We start from the raw sequence: 19,742 nt of genomic DNA on the forward strand, positions 1-19,742 counted from the left end.
CCTGGTACTCCGAGTGTCCCCAGGGGTCCCCCCAGTGTTCCCATCCCAGTGTTCCCAGTGCCCCCCCACCTCTCTCCTCGGCCATAGTGAGCCCTGGTACCGCCTCGGTACGTCACCACCTGCCCCAAGTGTCCCAGGGTCCCCAAGTGTCCCCAGTGCTCCCTCAGCGTCCCCATCCCAGTGCTCCCAGTGCCCCTCCTCCTGTCCCCACCCCCCCAGCCATGGTGGACCCTGATGCCACCTTGGTATTTCCCCCAGTGTCCCCTGGTGTTGCCTGGTGTCCTCCAGTGCTCTCCCAGTCCTCCCAGTGCCCTGGCCCTGAGTGTCCCCCTGTCCTGTGGGTGCCCCATATCCTGGTGTCCCCATGGCTTGGGTGGCCTTGTTCCTTGGGTGTCCCCTCCATGTCCCTGTGGTGTCCCCATCCCGTGGTGTCCCCAACCTGTGGTGTCCCCATGGTGTCTCGAGGGTGTCCCTGTCCTGTGAGTTCCATAGAGTGTCCCCATCCCCTGGGTGCCCTGTCCCTATGGTGTCCCCAGGGTGTCCCCATCCCCTGGGTGCCCCGTCCCTATGGTGTCTTGAGGGTGTCCCCATCCCGTGGTGTCCCCATGGTGTCTTGAGGCTGTCCCTGTCCTGTGGTGTCCCCAGGGTGTCCCCTTCCCATGGGTGCCCCATCCCATGGTGTCCCCAGGGTGTCCCCATCCCATGGTGCCCTGTTCCCATGGTGTCTTGAGGGTGTCCCCATCCCGTGGTGTCCCCATGGTGTCTTGAGGGTGTCCCTGTCCTGTGGTGTTCCCAGGGTGTCCCCATCCCATGGGCCTTGTCCCATGGTGTCCTCATCCCACTGGTGCCCCATCCCATGGTGTCCCCATCATATCTTGAGGGTGTCCCTGTCCCGTGATGTCCCCAGAGTGTCCCCATTCCATGGGTGCCCTGTCCCTGTGGTGTCCCCAGGGTGTCATCATCCCGTGGGTGCCCCATCCCATGGTGCCCCAAAGTGTCCCCGTGGTGGCAGCCACTGATGGGACCATGTCCCCGCAGATATCCCCTCGGTGACACCGCGCTTGGCCACCCGCAACCAGACATCCTTCCGTGTGACCTGGCCCCGCCCCACCATGCCGGTGGACGGCTACCAGGTGGCCCTCATCCCCCTGGTGAGCTATGGATGGGGACAGGGGCGGGAACAGGTCTCCAGCGCTGTGGTGGCCCCAGTGTGGTGGCCCCAATGTGGCCTTCATCCCCAGGATGAGGTGGCATCCATGGCCACCTGCTGCTGTCCTGCTGGGGGACACCATAAGGGTGTCCCCAACATGTCCCCACTGTGCCTGTTGTCCCCAGAGCAAGCCAGTGGTCAGGCCACCTTCTGCTGCCTAACTCGGGAATGGGGACATCTCCCTAGTGCGTCCCTTGTCCCCAGGACGAGCCATGGTGGTGTCACCCATCTGCTGCTTGAGTTAGGGATGAGTCCCCCCCACGGTGTCCCCCCCATTGTGACCCCAATGCGTCCCTTGTCCCCAGGATGAGCTGTGGTGGTGTGACCCATCTGCTGCTTGACTTAGGGATGGGTCCCCCCATGGTGTCCCCACATGGTGTCCCAAATGTGTCCCTTGTCCCCAGGATGAGCCAGCAGCTGTGGCCACCCTCCTGCTACCTGGCTTGGGGGCAGGGATGTGTCCCCAGCATTGTGTCCCCAGTGTCCTCAACATGTCCCAGGTCCCCAGGATGAGCCACCTGCCTGCAGCCCTGCTTCGGGACGAGAACATGTCCGCACTGTGGTGTCCCCAATATGTCCCCAGCGTGTCCCCAACATGTCCCCCAGCCCCAGGACAAACCATTGGCTGCAGCCACCTGCCTCTTGTCTGGCTCAGGGATGAGGAGGTGTCCTCATCACACTGTCCCCAGTGTGTCCCTCCTTAGCTGTCCCCAACGCATCCCCAGTGTGTCCCCAACATGTCCCCCAGCCCTGGGAGAAGCTCTTGGCTGTGGTCACCTGCCTGTTGTCTGGTTCAGGGCCAGGTCCTACCATGGTGTCCTCAGCGTGTCCTTGGCATGTCCCTTGTCCCCAGGACGAGCCGGCGGCAATGACCACCCATGAGCTGCCCGGCTCCGCTGTCACCTTCGAGGTGACAGGGCTGGCACCTGGCCATGCCTTTGAGCTCTTCATCCAGGCCCGGCGGGAGCAGCACCTTGGGGCACCCAGCACCCTCCGTGTCCGCACCGGTACGTGCCACCCACTCAGTGTGGGGACCGTGAAGGGACGGGCACGGGGATGGGGACACCACGGGGATGGCAACGTGCATGAGCATGGGGGCAGGGGTGGGGACAACATGGGGATGGCAATGGGTGTGGACATGGGGACAGGGGTCAGGATGGCACATGGATGGGGTAGGGGACATGGGGGGGGTAGGGGACAGGGGACGGTGATGGCATGGTCATGGGTGCGGGGACAGCATGGGGACAGGGATGGGGACAGGGATGGGGAGGGCATGGGCATGGGGACAGGGGTGGCACAGGGATGGGGATGGGGACAGTGACGGCATAGTGTCATGGGCAAGAGGACAGGGCTGGCATGGGGACAGGGCTGGGGACAGAACAGGTATGTGGTCGGGGATGGCACGGGGATGGGGACAGGGATGGCGTGGTCATGGGTGTGAGGACAGTGATGGGGACGGCATGGGGACAGGGAAGGGGATGGCATGGCTATGTGGACAGGGATGGGGTTGGGGACAGTGATGGCATGGGGACAGGGGTGGCATGAGCGGGGGGATGGGGACAGCGACGGGGATGGCACAGGCATGTGGACGGGGATGGCACAGGGCTGGGGCTGGGGCTGGTGATGGCACGGTCATGGGTGTGGGGACAGGGATGGGGACAGGGATAGGGTTGGAGATGGTGATGGCGTGGTCATGGGTGTGGGGACAGGGATGGGGACAGGGATAGGGTTGGAGATGGTGATGGCGTGGTCATGGGTGTGGGGACAGGGATGGGGACAAGGATGGGGACAGGGATGGGGATGGCAGGGGCATGGGGACAGGGATGGGATGGGGATGGGGAAAGCCTGGGGACATGGATGATGTGAGCACAGGGGTAGGGACAGTGATGGGGACAGCCATGGAGATGGCATGGACATGGGGACAGGGATGGCATGTGCATGGGTATGGCACGAGGACGGGGACAGCATGGGCACAGGTATGGTGACAGGGACAACATGGGGATGGTGACGGGGACAACATATGGGTGGGGACAGCATAGGGATGGGGATGGCATGGGGACAGGGATGATGCAAGCATGGGGATGAGGACAGCACGGACATGGGGACAGGGATGGGATGGTGACAAGCATGGGGATGGCAGAGGGATGGGGACAGGGATGGGGATGTCACGGCCACAGGGATGGTGACAGGGACTGGGATGGGCATGGGGACAGGGACGGTGCCTGCAGCCTCTGTCCGTCCCCACGTGTCCATGTGTCCCCATGGCTCTGCGGGTCTATATGCATCTGTCTGTCCTGGTGGGTCTGTGTGTCACCCGTCCGTCCCTGTGGGTCCATGTGTCCCCTTAGGCCCGTCTATCTGCGTATGGGCTCGTCTGTCCCCATGGGCCCGTGTGTCCCCATGGGCTCGTCTGTCCCCGTGGGCCCATGTGTCCCCATGGGCTTGTCTGTCCCCGTGGGTCCATGTGTCCCCATGGGCTCGTCTGTCCCCATGGGCCCGTGTGTCCCCATGGGCTTGTCTGTCCCCATGGGCCCGTGTGTCCCCATGGGCTCGTCTGTCCCCATGGGCCCGTGTGTCCCCATGGGCTTGTCTGTCCCAGTGGGCCCATGTGTCCCCATGGCTCCACATGTCCCCACATCTCCTGGTGCTTCCCTATGTGTCCCTCTGTTGCCTGGGTCTGGATGTCCCAAGTCTGTCCCCATCAGTCCATCTGTCCTAGTCTGTTCCCATGAGTCTGGGTGTCCCCAGTCTATCCCCATGGGTGTCCCCAGTCTGTCTCTATGGGTCCGTTTGTCCCTGTCCCTTCCCGTGTCCATCCTTCCCTGTGTCCCCCCCGTGCGTCCCCGGGCTCTGGCAGACGGGGACTTTTGGGGATGGGCTGATGACCCTGCTCCCCTTTGCTCTCACAGTGCTTGCCCAGACTCTGCCCACCCACGGGGGGTCCCCAGGGTTCCCTCAGGGTTCCCTGCGGTCCCCGGCATCACCAGTGGCCCCAGCGTCACCATCAGCCCGAGGGTCTCCGGCATCCCCAAGGTCCCCAGTGTCACCAGCATCCCCGGGGTCACCAGGGTCCCTGGGATCACCGGCATCACCAGTGTCACCAGATGCATCCTTAGGGTCATCAGAGTCTTTGGGTTCCCCAGCATCTCCAAGGTTTCCAGTATCCCCAGCATCTCAAGGGTCCCCGGGGTCCCCAGCATCCCCGAGGTCACCGGTGTCCCCAAGGTCCCCAGAGACACCAGCATCACCAGTGTCCCCAAGGTCACCTGCATCTCCACAGTACCCAGCATCACCACAGTCCCCTGTATCACCTCCATCTGCATGGTCCCCAGTGTCCCCAGCATCCCCACTGTCCCCAGTGCTCCCGGGTGGCCCATCCCTGCATGACCTGGGAGCCAAGCTCTCCTCCTACAATGGCTCCTTGCTGCAGCGCCTGGAGAGCCACCTCCGGGCTACGAACTTCCCCCTCCGGGGCAACCAAACGGTGCCAGCGGTGGCCCGTGCTATCCTCTCTTACCTTCTACGCCGCAGCCCGGCCCCGTTGCGTCAGCAGCTCCTCCGTCAGATCCCCCACCCCAAGCCCCAGTTGATGCCGGGGGCCACCGGCGAGGTTCTGGTGGACCTGGATGGGCTGCGGGGCCATGCAGAGACTGTGGTGATCCGTTACCGGCTCCTGGAAGAGCCGGAGGGGACCGAGGGGGAGCTACAGGTGCCAGGGGACACGGCGGTGGCCCGGGTGCCAGGGCTGGTGCCGGGGGCCAGGTACCGGGTGGAGGTGCACGGCGTGGTGCGGGGGCACGTCTCCAAGTCCTACACATTCCTGGTGACGGCAGGTGGGTGACGGGGTTGGAGATGGGGACAGCACTGTATGGGGACATCCCATAACTGCCCACTCCTCTTTTGGATGCAGGGGTAGGTGGCACCGATGAGCCCCTGCTGGACTGGGAGCACATGTATGAGATGGAGTTGACTGAGCCCCAAGGTGCCATAGCCAAAGCAGGTACCATCAGGTGGTCCATGGCAGCACTGGGAGGGACCCAATTGGGAGGCTCAACTGGTCTTGGTAGACAAGTTGGGGAGGGATGGATGGATGGTGGTTGAATGGTGGATGGGTGTAAAGATGAATGGATCATGATTGGATAGCTAGGTGGGTGGGTGGGTGGATGGATGGATGGATGGTTGAATGGATGGGTGGGTGATAGTTGGATGGATGGGTGGAAAGATGGATGGATGGGTGGATGGGTGGATGGATGGATGGCAGGTTGGATGGATGGGTGGGAGGGTGAATAGGTGGATTCAAAGATTGATGTAAGGAAAAGTGAATGGAAAAACGGGTCACTGAATGGATGGAAGCCTGGATTCTTGAATAGACAAATGAGTGGACAGACAGATAAATGGACTGATGGATGGAACAACAGACAAAGAAGAGAATGAATGGACAATTGGGTGGATGGGTGGACACCCAGTTGGATCAGTGGGAGGATGGGTGGATGGCTGGGTGCTTGGATTGAAGGGTGCATGATTAGACAGGTGGGTGGATGGACACATGGTTCAGCAGAAGGATGCATGGGTGGGTGGATCTTCATGTTCTGCTTTGTGCCATCTCCATGACAGTGCCAGCCCCACCATCGGAGGAACCACCACTCCGGCCCCGCCTGGGCGGGCTCACGGTCTCCCACGTCACCCCTAGCTCTGTCCAGCTGGAGTGGAGCGTCCTCGAGGGCACCTTTGACTCCTTCACAGTGCAGTACAGGGATGTGCAAGGCCAACCTCAGGCACTTGCAGTCGATGGCGGGTCCCGCATGGTGACCGTGCCTGGGCTGTCACCTTCCCGCCGCTACAAGTTCAACCTGTACGGGGTGTGGGGTCGGAAACGGATTGGTCTTATCTCCACCGACGCCATCACAGGTGAGGGGTGCTGTCTATGTCCTCTGTGGGTGCTAGGTTTGGAGCAAGTCAGGAGCCTTGGCAGGTCCTTTGACCTTGAGGGATATGGGAAGAGCATCTGGCCCTTGATTTGGTGGTGGGCGTGGGTGCGTGCAAGGTCAGAGGGATGGAAGGTCATTTATACGGAAGGGTGGATGACTGGATGAGCGCATGGGTGGTTGGATGGATGGTGGGTGGATGGATGGTTGGGACTGGATGGTTGGGACTGGATGGATGGATGGATGGTTGGGACTGGATGGATGGATGGGGATGGTTGGGACTGGATGGATGGATGGTTGGATGGTTGGGATTGGATGGATGGTTGGGTTTGGATGGGTGGATGGATGGATTGGATTGGTGGATGGATGAATAGGATTAGATGGATGGATGGATGAGATTGGATGGATGGGTGGATGAGTGGGACTGGATGGGTGGATGGGTGGATGGGATTGGATGGATGGATGGTTGGCATTGCATGGATGGATGGATGGATTTTTGGATGGGTGGCTGGAAAAATGGTTGGGTGAACTGATTGATGGCTGTATCACGATGATGAATGGATGGAAGCATAGATGAATGGAAGCATGGGTGGTCAGATGAATAATTAGACTGTTTAATCGGCTGGATGGATACATGGGTAGTTGGGTTCATGGATACATGGACTGATGTGAGGGAGAAGGGTCATGGAGAGATGATTGGTGACTGGATGGAAGGAAGCATGGATAGGTGGGAAGACAGATGGATGGACAGGTGGGTAGTTAGATGCATGCAAGGGCAGATTTCTGGCAGGCTGGCTGCCTGAATTGCCTGACAAAGGGATAATTGGATGGATGAGTGGATGGGTGAACAAAAAGTGAGTTGAGTGATGGGTGGGTGATCAGATGGATGGAGGGGCAGGCAGATAGACAGACGGAGGGAGGGAGGGAGAGAGCTCTGATCTCTAGTGTGTACTGCATTGTGCTGTCCCTGTTGCAGCCCCGGCCCCACCAAAGGAGGAACCCCCCTCCCAGCCGATGCTGGGCGAGCTCAGGGCCTCCCAGGTCAGCCCCAGCTCCGTGCAGCTGGAGTGGAGCGTCCCCGAGGGCACCTTTGACTCCTTCACGGTGCAGTACAAGGATGCAGAAGGGCAGCCCCAGGTGCTGCCCGTGGACGGTGTTTCCCGCACGGTGACCGTGCCTGGGCTGTCACCGTCGCGCCGGTACAAGTTCAACCTGTACGGGTTGTGGGGTCGGAAACGTCTGGGCCCCGTCTCCACTGACACCGTCACAGGTGAGGATGTCTCTCGTCCCATTCCATGTCCCCTTTGGGCGCTGGGTTTGGAATGTAGCAGGAGCTGGGACAGGGCCCATGCTGATGCCTTGGGTCTTGTTGGAAATGGGAACATCTAGGGGATGGATGGATGGATGGGAGCATGCCAGGTTGGAGTGATGGAAGGGTAGATTGATGGATGTTTGTTGGTTGGATGAATGGCTGGATGGAAGGAAAGTTGGGTGGATGGATGGATGGAAGTTTGGATAGCAGGATGACTGGTTGGTTGAAAAGACGAATGGTTAGGCAGATGGTCATATGGAAAGGTGTCTTGAAGGATTAGTGGTGAATGGATGATTGGATTGATGGATGGATGGATGAGTGTGTGGAAGGATGGTTGAATCACTAGATGAATTAGTGGAAGCATGGGTAGATGGTGGGGTTACTGAATGGATCAAGTCAGGATGAGTTTCAGAGATGGAATGATGGTTCAGATGGTTGGATGCACAGACAATTCAGTGGATGGATGGATGGATACACAGCTAAATGGATGGATTGCTGGTGGGATGGTTGCTTGATGTCAGGTTTGTTGGAGGCTTAAATGAATGATTAAGTGGTTGGATGGCTGATAGTTGCAATGGGTTCAGGGACTGACTGAAGGAAAAAGGTGGGGCTGGATGGTTGGTTAGATGGATGGATGGATGCACACATGGATGATAATCCCTGGCATTGTGACATCCCTGTTGCAGCCCCGGCCCCACCAAAGGAGGAACCCCCCTCCCAGCCCATCCTGGGCGAGCTCAGGGCCTCCCAGGTCAGCCCCGACTCCGTGCAGCTGGAGTGGAGCGTCCCCGAGGGCACCTTTGACTCCTTCACGGTGCAGTACAAGGATGCAGATGGCCAGCCCCAGGTGCTGCCCGTGGATGGTGTTTCCCGCACGGTGACCGTGCCTGGGCTGTCACCGTCGCGCCGCTACAAGTTCAACCTGTACGGGTTGTGGGGTCGGAAACGTCTGGGCCCCATCTCCACCGACGCCATCACAGGTGAGGACATCTGAAGGTCCCAGCCATGTCCCTTCAGGGCTCTTCGTTTGGGGTGGTAGCAGAAGCTGGGGCAGGGCCCATGCTGGGTCCCTTGGACCTTCTGGGAAATGGGAACATCTCTTGTGTGCTGAGCAGGCATGGATGGAGGGACGGGTGCAGGCATGGTTGGAGGGATGGGGAGATGTATTGGTGGATGGATGTACGGAGAGGTGTATAGAGGGAAGGATGGGAGAAAAGATGGATTTGTGGATGGATGTTTGGCTTCTTGGGTGGTTTGTTGCTTACCGTCTGTCTAGGTGTCTGGATGGAAGCATGGATGGAGGAATACATGGTTGGTGGGGTCATTGGTGGGATGGAATGATGGATAGAACCAAGGGCTGAGAATGCCCAAAGGAGTATGGGAATGGGTGATTGGGTGAATGGGAACCAGGATGGTTTATGGACAAACGGGTATTTGGCAGGAGAGATGGTGAACAAGATGGATACTGGACTGAGAAACAGATGGCTGAATGTATGGCTGAATGTATGGGTGGGCACAGAGCTAAATGAAAGGGTGTCTAGATGGCTTGTTTGAGTTGCTGGGCAGATGTAGGGTTATACTGATGGAGGGATGGACGGACAGATGGAGAGAAAGATGAATGGACGGACGGATGGATGGATAGATGGACGGAGGGACGATGTTTATGCCCTGCATTATGTCCTCTCCATTGTAGCTGCAGCCGAGCCAGTAGAGGAACCCCCCTCCCAGCCGATGCTGGGCGAGCTCAGGGCCTCCCAGGTCAGCCCCGACTCCGTGCAGCTGGAGTGGAGCGTCCCCGAGGGCACCTTTGACTCCTTCACGGTGCAGTACAAGGATGCAGAAGGGCAGCCCCAGGTGCTGCCCGTGGACGGTGTTTCCCGCACGGTGACCGTGCCTGGGCTGTCACCGTCGCGCCGCTACAAGTTCAACCTGTACGGGTTGTGGGGTCGGAAACGTCTGGGCCCCGTCTCCACCGATGCTGTCACAGGTGAGGGTGGCGTTGGGCACCCTGTGGACCATGGGTTTGCAGTGGGAGAAGTTTGGGCAGTGCCGATGGTCTCTTCTTGGTCCTCTTGGGAAATGGGAATAGCTGTTGGGTCTGGTTTGGGATGGATGAAGGGATGGGTGCATGAAAGTTGGAAGTATGAACTGATGGGTTGATAGATGGGTGGGCAGGTGGGTACTTGGATGAGTTTGTGGCTGTTTGGGTGCGTGGCTGTTTGGATGCATGTCTGTCTGTGCTGCTGGAATAACGTACGGATGCTTGGGTGAATGAAGAATGGATGGGTGGCTCCTTGGTTGATTGGCTGAATGGATGGATACATGGAACGATGGATGAAAGTTGGGATGATTGTGTGTCAGGCTCATGGACTGGGTGAGTGATTGGACGATTGTGTGGACACATGGCTGGGTGGATGGCTGGTGGGCGGGTTGGGTAGATGTCTTGTTGATTGGAGGAATAAAGTTTGGATGGTAAAAGAGAGGTGTGGATTCAAAGCCCGATGGATGGCAAAAGGTGCAAGGAGAGGTGGGTGATTTGTTGGATGGAAGGATAGATGGATGGCTGGATTGGTGGAGGGACGTATGGGATGTTTATGCCCTGTGTTGTGCCCTGTGTTGTAGCTGCAGCCGAGCCAGAAGAGGAACCCCCGTCCCAGCCGATGCTGGGCGAGCTCAGGGCCTCCGATGTCGGCCCCGACTCCGTGCAGCTGGAGTGGAGCGTCCCCGAGGGCACCTTTGACTCCTTCACGGTGCAGTACAGGGATGCAGAAGGGCAGCCCCAGGTGCTGCCCGTGGACGGTGTTTCCCGCACGGTGACCGTGCCTGGGCTGTTACCATCGCGCCGGTACAAGTTCAACCTGTACGGGTTGTGGGGTCGGAAACGTCTGGGCCCCATCTCCACCGATGCCGTCACAGGTGAGGACATCTGTGGTCCCCGTCCCTTTTCCCTGTAGATCCAGATTTTGGACTGGATGTGGTCTTGGTCACACCCTTGCACCTCGTTGGAAATAAGAACATCTATTGAGAGATGGGGCGAGGAGCAAGAAGGGATGGGAGTGTAGAAGTTTGGGAGGCTGGAGGGATGCAGAATGGATGAATGGATGCCTGGCTTGGAGGAGGGCTATATGGATGAAGGAATGGATGGTGGATGGATGCCTTGATGGAGGACTGGGAGGAGTAACGCCCAGAGGATCAGGTGGAGAACAGTTGGGTGAATGGAAAATGGACAATAAAATAGATGATTGGGAGAATGTATGTCTGGGGCAAGCTGTTAGGTGGGTGGGTGATGAGGTGGATGGAGAGGTGGGTGAGAGGAAGGCCGTGGGTGGCTGGATGGTTGGAAGGATGATGGGTGGAGTAGTGATAAGGCTGGGTGGAAGGAGGAGTGGGAGTATGCTTGAGTGAGATGATAAATGGAGCGATGATGAGTTGAATGTATCAACGAATGAGACTCTGGTTGGATAGAAAAAGGGGTGGATGGGTGGAAGGACGGATCTTTATGCCGTGCCTTGTGTCCTCTGCATTGTAGCTGCGGCTGAGCCGGAGGAGGAACCTCCCTCCCAGCCGATGCTGGGCGAGCTCAGGGCCTCCCAGGTCAGCCCCGACTCCGTGCAGCTGGAGTGGAGCGTCCCCGAGGGCACCTTTGACTCCTTCACGGTGCAGTACAAGGATGCAGAAGGGCAGCCCCAGGTGCTGCCTGTGGACGGTGTTTCCCGCACGGTGACCGTGCCTGGGCTGTCACCGTTGCGCCGGTACAAGTTCAACCTGTACGGGTTGTGGGGTCGGAAACGTCTGGGCCCCGTCTCCACCGATGCTGTCACAGGTGAGGACATCTGTTGGCCCTGTCTGTGTCCATTGTGGGCCCTGGGTCTGCTGTGGGAGTGGAGCCCGTTGAGTGGGAACATCTCTTAGGCTTTGACTTGGGGAGGGATGTAGGGAAGGGCATGTGCCAGGCCGGAGAGTGGAATGGAGGGATGGAGGGATGGCTGGAGGGATGGCTGGATAATGGATGGCTGGAGAACGCATGAATGAACAGATGAAATCAAGGACTGAGAGGTGGGAAGAGGTGCATTGGGAAATGGCTGATAGGACGGTTGGAACTATGAATGTCTGGATGGACCGATGGTTGTACGTACGTATCGGTAAGAGGTTGAGTGGGTGATGGGGTGGAAGGTGATGAAATGATTGGGAAGCTGAATGGGTGGATGGATGTGTGGTCAAGTGAATGGACCTGAAAATGGAAGGATAAATAGATGGATGAAGAGAACTGTGGTCCAAAATCTGGTTTAATGGGAGGAGAACTGAATGGGTGGGGGGATGGACATCTGCTCCCCTATGTGCCCTACATTGGGCTTCTCCATTGCAGCCTCAGCCCCACCATCAGAAGAACCCCCATCCCAGCCGATGCTGGGCGAGCTCAGGGCCTCCCAGGTCAGCCCCGACGCCGTGCAGCTGGAGTGGAGCGTCCCCGAGGGCACCTTTGACTACTTCACGGTGCAGTACAAGGATGCAGAAGGGCAGCCCCAGGTGCTGCCCGTGGACGGTGTTTCCCGCACGGTGACCGTGCCTGGGCTGTCACCGTCGCGCCGGTACAAGTTCAACCTGTACGGGTTGTGGGGTCGGAAACGTCTGGGCCCCGTCTCCACCGATGCTGTCACAGGTGATTGTTACTGTGGGACCATTGGTGCCGTTGGTGGCCCTGGAATTTGAGTGTGGCCGGTGCTTGGGCAGGGCCCATGTGGGATCCTCGGCCCATCTGGGAAATGGGAACTTCTCTTGGGTGTTGATTGGGTGCTGGATGGAGGGACGGGTGCAGGCAGGGGTGAAGGCAATAAGGGGAGATGAGTGAGAGGGAAGCCTGGAGGAAGGTAGTGAAGAGGGTACAGGTGGTGGGATGAGTGTGTGGCTCATTGGGTGAGGAGATGTTTGGATGGACGCTGTTTATCCAACCCTGTGTTGTGCCCTTTCTGTTTCAGCTGAAGCCGAGCCAGAAGAGGAACACCCCTCCCAGCCGATCCTGGGTGAGCTCAGGGTCTCCCAGGTCAGCCCCGACTCCGTGCAGCTGGAGTGGAGCGTCCCCGAGGGCACCTTTGACTCCTTCACGGTGCAGTACAAGGATGCAGAAGGGCAGCCCCAGGTGCTGCCCGTGGACGGTGTTTCCCGCACGGTGACCGTGCCTGGGCTGTCACCGTCGCGCCGGTACAAGTTCAACCTGTATGGGTTGTGGGGTCGGAAACATCTGGGCCCCGTGTCCACCGATGCTGTCACAGGTGAGGGTGGTGTTAGGCACCCTGTGGACCATGGGTTTGCATTGGGAGAAGTTTGGGCAGTGCCGATGGTCTCTTCTTGGTCCTCTTGGGCAATGGGAATAGCTGTTGGGTGCTGGTTTGGGATGGATGAAGGGATGGGTGCATGAAAGTTGGAAGTATGAACTGATGGGTTGATAGATGGGTGGGCGGGTGGGTACTTGGATGAGTTTGTGGCTGTTTGGGTGCGTGGCTGTTTGGATGCATGTCTGTCTGTGCTGCTGGAATAATGTACGGATGCCTGGGTGAATGAAGAATGGATGGGTGGCTCCTTGGTTGATTGGCTGAATGGATGGATACATGGAACGGTGGATGAAAGTTGGGATGATTGTGTGTCAGGCTCATGGACTGGGTGAGTGATTGGACGATTGTGTGGACACATGGCTGGGTGGATGGCTGGTGGGCGGGTTGGGTAGATGTCTTGTTGATTGGAGGAATAAAGTTTGGATGGTAAAAGAGAGGTGTGGATTCAAAGCCCGATGGATGGAAAAAGGTGCAAGGAGAGGTGGGTGATTTGTTGGATGGAAGGATAGATGGAAGGCTGGATTGGTGGAGGGACGTATGGGATGTTTATGCCCTGTGTTGTGCCCTGTGTTGCAGCTGCAGCCCCGCCATCAGAAGAACCCCCGACCCAGCCGATACTGGGCGAGCTCAGGGCCTCCCAGGTCAGCCCCGACTCCGTGCAGCTGGAGTGGAGCGTCCCCGAGGGCACCTTTGACTCCTTCACGGTGCAGTACAAGGATGCAGAAGGGCAGCCCCAGGTGCTGCCCGTGGACGGTGTTTCCCGCACGGTGACCGTGCCTGGGCTGTCACCGTCGCGCCGCTACAAGTTCAACCTGTACGGGTTGTGGGGTCGGAAACGTCTGGGCCCCGTGTCCACCGATGCTGTCACAGGTGAGTGTTACTGTGGGACCATTGGTGCTGTTGGTGGCCCTGGAATTTGAGTGTGGCAGGAGCTTGGGCAGGGCCCATGTGGGAATCTTGGCCCATCTGGGAAATGGGAACTTCTCTTGGGTGTTGATTGGGTGCTGGATGGAGGGACGGGTGCAGGCAGGGGTGAAGGCAATAAGGGGAGATGAGTGAGAGGGAAGCCTGGAGGGAGGTAACGAAGAGGGTACAGGTGGTGGGATGAGCGTGTGGCTCATTGGGTGAGGAGATGTTTGAATGGACCCTGTTTATCCAACCCTGTGTTGTGCCCTTTCTGTTTCAGCTGCAGCCGAGCCAATAGAGGAACCCCCGTCCCAGCCGATGCTGGGCGAGCTCAGGGCCTCCCAGGTCAGCCCCGACTCCGTGCAGCTGGAGTGGAGCGTCCCCGAGGGCACCTTTGACTCCTTCACGGTGCAGTACAAGGATGCAGAAGGGCAGCCCCAGGTGCTGCCCGTGGACGGTGTTTCCCGCACGGTGACCGTGCCTGGGCTGTCACCGTCGCGCCGGTACAAGTTCAACCTGTACGGGTTGTGGGGTCGTAAACGTCTGGGCCCCGTCTCCACCGATGCTGTCACAGGTGAGAACGTCTGTTGGCCCTGTCTGTGTCCATTGTGGGCCCTGGGTCTGCTGTGGGAGTGGAGCCCGTTGAGTGGGAACATCTCTTAGACTTTGACCTAGGGAGGGATGTAGGGAAGGGCACGTGCAAGGCCGGAGAGTGGAATGGAGGGATGGAGGGATGGCTGGAGGGATGGCTGGATAATGGATGGCTGGAGAACGCATGAATGAACAGATGAAATCAAGGACTGAGAGGTGGGAAGAGGTGCATTGGGAAATGGCTGATAGGACGGTTGGAACTATGAATGTCTGGATGGACCGATGGTTGTACGTACGTATCGGTAAGAGGTTGAGTGGGTGATGGGGTGGAAGGTGATGAAATGATTGGGGAGCTGAATGGGTGGATGGATGTGTGGTCAAGTGAATGAACCTGAAAATGGAAGGATAAATAGATGGATGAAGAGAACTGTGGTCCAAAATCTAGTTTAATGGGAGGAGAACTGGATGGGTGGGTGGATGGACGTCTGCTCCCGTATGTGCCCTACATTGGGCTTCTCCATTGCAGCCTCAGCCCCGCCATCAGAAGAACCCCCGTCCCAGCCGATGCTGGGCGAGCTCAGGGCCTCCCATGTCGGCCCCGACTCCGTGCAGCTGGAGTGGAGCGTCCCCGAGGGCACCTTTGACTCCTTCACGGTGCAGTACAAGGATGCAGAAGGGCAGCCCCAGGTGCTGCGCATGGACGGTGGTTTGCGCACGGTGACCGTGCCTGGGCTGTCACCGTCGCGCCGGTACAAGTTCAACCTGTACGGGTTGTGGGGTCGTAAACGTCTGGGCCCCATCTCCACCGATGCTGTCACAGGTGAGTGTTACTGTGGGACCATTGGTGCCGTTGGTGGCCCTGGAATTTGAGTGTGGCAGGAGCTTGGGCAGGGCCCATGTGGGATCCTTGGCCCATCTGGGAAATGGGAACTTCTCTTGGGTGTTGATTGGGTGCTGGATGGAGGGACGGGTGCAGGCAGGGGTGAAGGCAATAAGGGGAGATGAGTGAGAGGCAAGCCTGGAGGAAGATAGTGAAGAGGGTACAGGTGGTGGGATGAGTGTGTGGCTCATTGGGTGAGGAGATGTTTGGATGGACGCTGTTTATCCAACCCTGTGTTGTGCCCTTTCTGTTTCAGCTGAAGCCGAGCCAATAGAGGAACCCCCCTCCCAGCCGATCCTGGGTGAGCTCAGGGTCTCCCAGGTCAGCCCCGACTCCGTGCAGCTGGAGTGGAGCGTCCCCGAGGGCACCTTTGACTCCTTCACGGTGCAGTACAAGGATGCAGAAGGGCAGCCCCAGGTGCTGCCCGTGGACGGTGTTTCCCGCACGGTGACCGTGCCTGGGCTGTCACCGTCGCGCCGGTACAAGTTCAACCTGTACGGGTTGTGGGGTCATAAATATCTGGGCCCCATCTCCACCGATGCTGTCACAGGTGAGGACATCTGTGGGCTCCATCCCTGTTCCCTTTGCACGCTGGGTTAGGAGTGTGGCAGGAGGTTGTCCAGCTGGGACATGTCTTGGGCGTTGACTGTTGGATGGATGTAGGAATGGGAGCAGGCACGGGAGGGTATGGATTGATGGATGGCGGGAGGGAGGGATGGGCAGGTAGGTGGAGTGGTGAGCATGTGTCTGGTGATGGGTTTTTTGAATGGATGGAAAGAAGGATGGTTGGAGCCATGAACAGATGGATGGGCGGGTCGATGGGTGGATCGGTGGATGGATGGATGAAAAACTGAAGGGTTGAAAGGATGCAGGGTTGGTTGGATGGGTGGATTCTTGCCCCGGTGGATAGAAGAAGGTGGATGGGAAGATGAATGGTTGGATGGATGTTTGGAAGCATGGATACATGTAGGGTGAAATGCATGGATGACTGCTGGTGTGGACAGATAGACAGAGGAATGGATGGAGGGGTGCATGAATGAATGGTCCAAAAGATGGACAGGTGGATGTTGAGATGGGTGGATATATGTATGGATGGACAGACAGATGGACACGTGAATGGCTGGAGAGATTGGTGGAAGGATGGATGAATGGATAAGAAGCAGAGGGATAAGCGGACAGACTGGTGGGGTGGCAAAAGGCAGAGTGAGTGGTTGGCTGGCTGAATGCCCGCCCTGATGGACGGAGGGTTGTTGATGGAACGTGTCTGATGGGAGGGTTGGAGGCCTGGGTGGATGCATGAACAAAGAGCTGGAGAGATGGATGTGTGTTTGGCTGGCTGGTTGGATTGGCCAATGGGTGGATGATGATTAGTGAGGTGGATGGAACGTGAATGGATGTATAGATGGATGGATGATGGTTATGCCCTGCATTGTCCTCTCTCTGTTTCAGCTGCAGCCAAGCCAGAAGAGGAACCCCCCTCCCAGCCGAAGCTGGGCGAGCTCAGGGCCTCCCAGGTCAGACCCGACTCCGTGCAGCTGGAGTGGAGCGTCCCCGAGGGCACCTTTGACTCCTTCACGGTGCAGTACAAGGATGCAGAAGGGCAGCCCCAGGTGCTGCCCGTGGACGGTGTTTCCCGCACGGTGACCGTGCCTGGGCTGTCACCGTCGCGCCGGTACAAGTTCAACCTGTACGGGTTGTGGGGTCGGAAACGTCTGGGCCCTGTCTCTGCCGACGCCGTCACAGGTGAGGACGTCTGTGGGCTCCATCCATGTCCCCTTGGGCGCTGGGTTTGGAGCTGGGCAGGAGCTTGTCCAGCTGGGACATCTCTTGGGTGTTGATTGTTGTGTGGATGTAGGGATGGGAGCAGGCAAGAGAGGGAGAGGGATGGATGGAGGGAGGGAGGGAGGGATGGGTGGATGAAGGGATGGGTGGACAGGTAGTAGGAGGGATGAATGTGTGTCTGATTGTTGGGTGGTAGGTTTTTTGAATGGTTGGGAAGAAGGATGGTTGGATCTGTGAACCTGTCACCAAGATCGTGAATAAACCTCTTAACACCAATGTAGCATTAAGAAGCAGGCATTCTCTTTATTGCAGTGCTGGATGCACGGGGGATCCTTCTGCCTAACGTGCATAGCGGTTTACACAGATGTAGGCTCATTTATGCAGTAGATTCGTCCATATGCATAGGTTTTCACACTACTAGGCGGGACTATGTTAATTAGTATCTTACATAATGATGATTTAGCATAACACATGCACAGTTTTTCACGTGGGGGTCCTCTGGTGGTCACTGGTGGTCGTAGACCCCAAAACCATGCTTTTCAGGTCATGAATTTGGGGTCACTCTTCCTTTTAAGGCTTTATTTTCTCCATTTTTAAATATCACATGCTGGAAGATCCGGTTTCACCAGGATATTCTTGTGTTTTCTTTTGTTCCTTCTTGGTTGACCCTTTGAACTTTATTCTTTACATGTTCCTCACTTATTTTCCAACATTTCCCCCCGTTGAGACTTATCGATAACTGACCCTTATTCGATGAGTCTGACTTTCATTTCGCCCAACCAATACATGCGCTTGGGGTAATTGTCTAGTAATCAAACTTCTCAAGCATCCAAAGAGAACAAGAGCAACTATCATTATTATTAGGAAGACAATTACATTTTGCAACAGACTCTGTAACCATCCTGTTAGGGTGAATCCTAATCCATGTAAAATCTTGTTAAGCCGTCCTGCTTCCATAGCCTCCCTTCAATTACGACTTGACTTTGGCACATTTTGTATAGTATCGAGTTGTTTCTCCAAATTCTCAGTCATGTTTGGGTTATATATCTCCGGGGGAATTTCCTTGTCTCGTGGCCCTTGAAGGTTGTCTTTTCCTGCTCATGGGATTGTTTTTCAAACAAATAGGGCATTTTGCTGTTATAGACTTTACTCTTCCCGTCATCCCTATGCATATAATCGAATCTTGAAGACTAGGAATCGTAGCCTCGCTACCCCAATGTGTTTCCTCGTGTCTCTCTTTTACAATCTCAGTCATTACCTGTGCTGTGACAATGACTTGCTTTGTAGGAGTTACTAACCAACCCTCTTCAGTTATGGTTGTTTTTAACAGTGATGCCAATTGTTGATCTAACTCAACCATAATTAGGTTTTAGAGTTGGGAGCTTCATCTGTTTTACTGGTACCAATGCAAGGATGCTTTGTTCAGCCACCTCTTTCGCAGTTTTATCAGCCAATCGATTACCCACATTTACTGCAGTTTGTCCAAATTGATGTGCTCTGCCGTGCATTACTGCCACTTCCTTAGGTCTTTGAATATCCTGTAGAAGTTGGAGAATTTCTTCCTTGTATTTGATAGGTGATCCTTGAGCTGACAACAATCCTCTTTCTTTCCAGATAGCCCCATGTGCATGGACTATTCCAAACGCGTACTTTGAATCAGTCCATATATTTACCTTTTTCCCTTCAGCTACCTTCAGGGCTTGTCTCAATGCCACTAATTCTGCCTTTTGGGCTGACGTGTTAGTGGGTAGAGCCCCAGCTTCTACCACCTGTGTAGTTGTGACCACTGCATATCCAGCCATCCTGTTTCCATCTCATATGAAGCTGCTACCATCTGTAAACAGCTCCAAATCAGGGTTAGTTAACAGTTCATCTCTTAGATCCTGTCTACTTGAATATACATGCTTGATGGTTTGCAGACAATCATGGTGCAAGGGTTAAGAATCCCTCACTTCTGAATTCAAAAACATCGCTGGGTTGACTGCTGTGGTGGTTTTAAGTTCCACATCATCCCGTTCCAACAAGATGACTTGATATTTAAGCGTACGGCTTAGAAGACAGCCAACGTCCCCTCTTTTGTTCTAGAACAGGAATTACCATATGCGGAACATACACAATGATTCTTTGTCCTATTGTTAATTTTCTAGCTTCTTGAATTAAAGGAACAGTTGCAGCTACAGCACGCAAGCGTCCTGGCCATCCCTTACTCACATTGTCCAATTGTTCGGAGAAATATCCCACGGCTCTCCTCCATGCTCCTAGTCTTTGAGTCAACACGCCCAGGGCAAGATGTTGTCATGTCATGTCCAAAGAGCTCAAAAGGTTTGGACAAATCAGGCAGTCCCAATGCAGGCGCTGACATTAAAGCCCGTTTTAAATTTTTAAAGGCTACTTGGCATTCAGGGATCCGTAGTACGTGACTCCTTTGACACCTTCAAAGCTTCATAAAGGGGTTTTACCAATAGTCCATAGTTGAGAATCCACAGTCTGCACCATCTGACCATACCCAAAAACGCCCTTAGTTCTCGTACAGTTCTTGGTTCTGGAGTTTGGCAAATTGCTTTCTTTCTGTTGGCTCCCAGTCTCCGTTGTCCCTGTGAGATCTCAAAACCTAAATATATCACAGTCTTTTTTCCTATCTGTGCTTTATTTTCCTATCTGTGTTTTTACCCGATATCCTCCTTGTCCTAAGAAATTCAACAAGCTTATCGTCATCTGTAGACATTCTCCCCAAGTCTCCGCAGCCTACAGAATGTCACCCTCATATTGCAGTATTGTTCCCTCGGGGTTTTCCTTTTTCCATAAT

At 56.3% G+C, this 19,742-nt stretch overlaps 1 protein-coding gene across 1 annotated transcript in view; it reads left to right on the forward strand.

Moving 5' to 3' along the window:
- LOC142404143 (tenascin-X-like) overlaps positions 1-19,742 on the forward strand; it is a 49,939-nt gene that overhangs the window by 1,366 nt on the left and 28,831 nt on the right. The window contains 17 exon segments of the mRNA XM_075490586.1: positions 1,039-1,151; positions 2,064-2,217; positions 4,120-4,259; positions 4,338-5,043; positions 5,121-5,210; positions 5,831-6,118; positions 8,134-8,427; positions 9,147-9,434; positions 10,070-10,363; positions 10,977-11,270; positions 11,820-12,107; positions 12,424-12,717; positions 13,354-13,647; positions 13,970-14,257; positions 14,801-15,094; positions 15,411-15,704; positions 16,604-16,897. Coding sequence (XP_075346701.1) covers positions 1,039-1,151; positions 2,064-2,217; positions 4,120-4,259; positions 4,338-5,043; positions 5,121-5,210; positions 5,831-6,118; positions 8,134-8,427; positions 9,147-9,434; positions 10,070-10,363; positions 10,977-11,270; positions 11,820-12,107; positions 12,424-12,717; positions 13,354-13,647; positions 13,970-14,257; positions 14,801-15,094; positions 15,411-15,704; positions 16,604-16,897 — 4,707 coding nt within the window.

This window comes from Mycteria americana, unplaced genomic scaffold (genome assembly GCF_035582795.1).
Source record: "Mycteria americana isolate JAX WOST 10 ecotype Jacksonville Zoo and Gardens unplaced genomic scaffold, USCA_MyAme_1.0 Scaffold_79, whole genome shotgun sequence".
Taxonomy (NCBI): Eukaryota; Metazoa; Chordata; class Aves; order Ciconiiformes; family Ciconiidae; genus Mycteria; species Mycteria americana.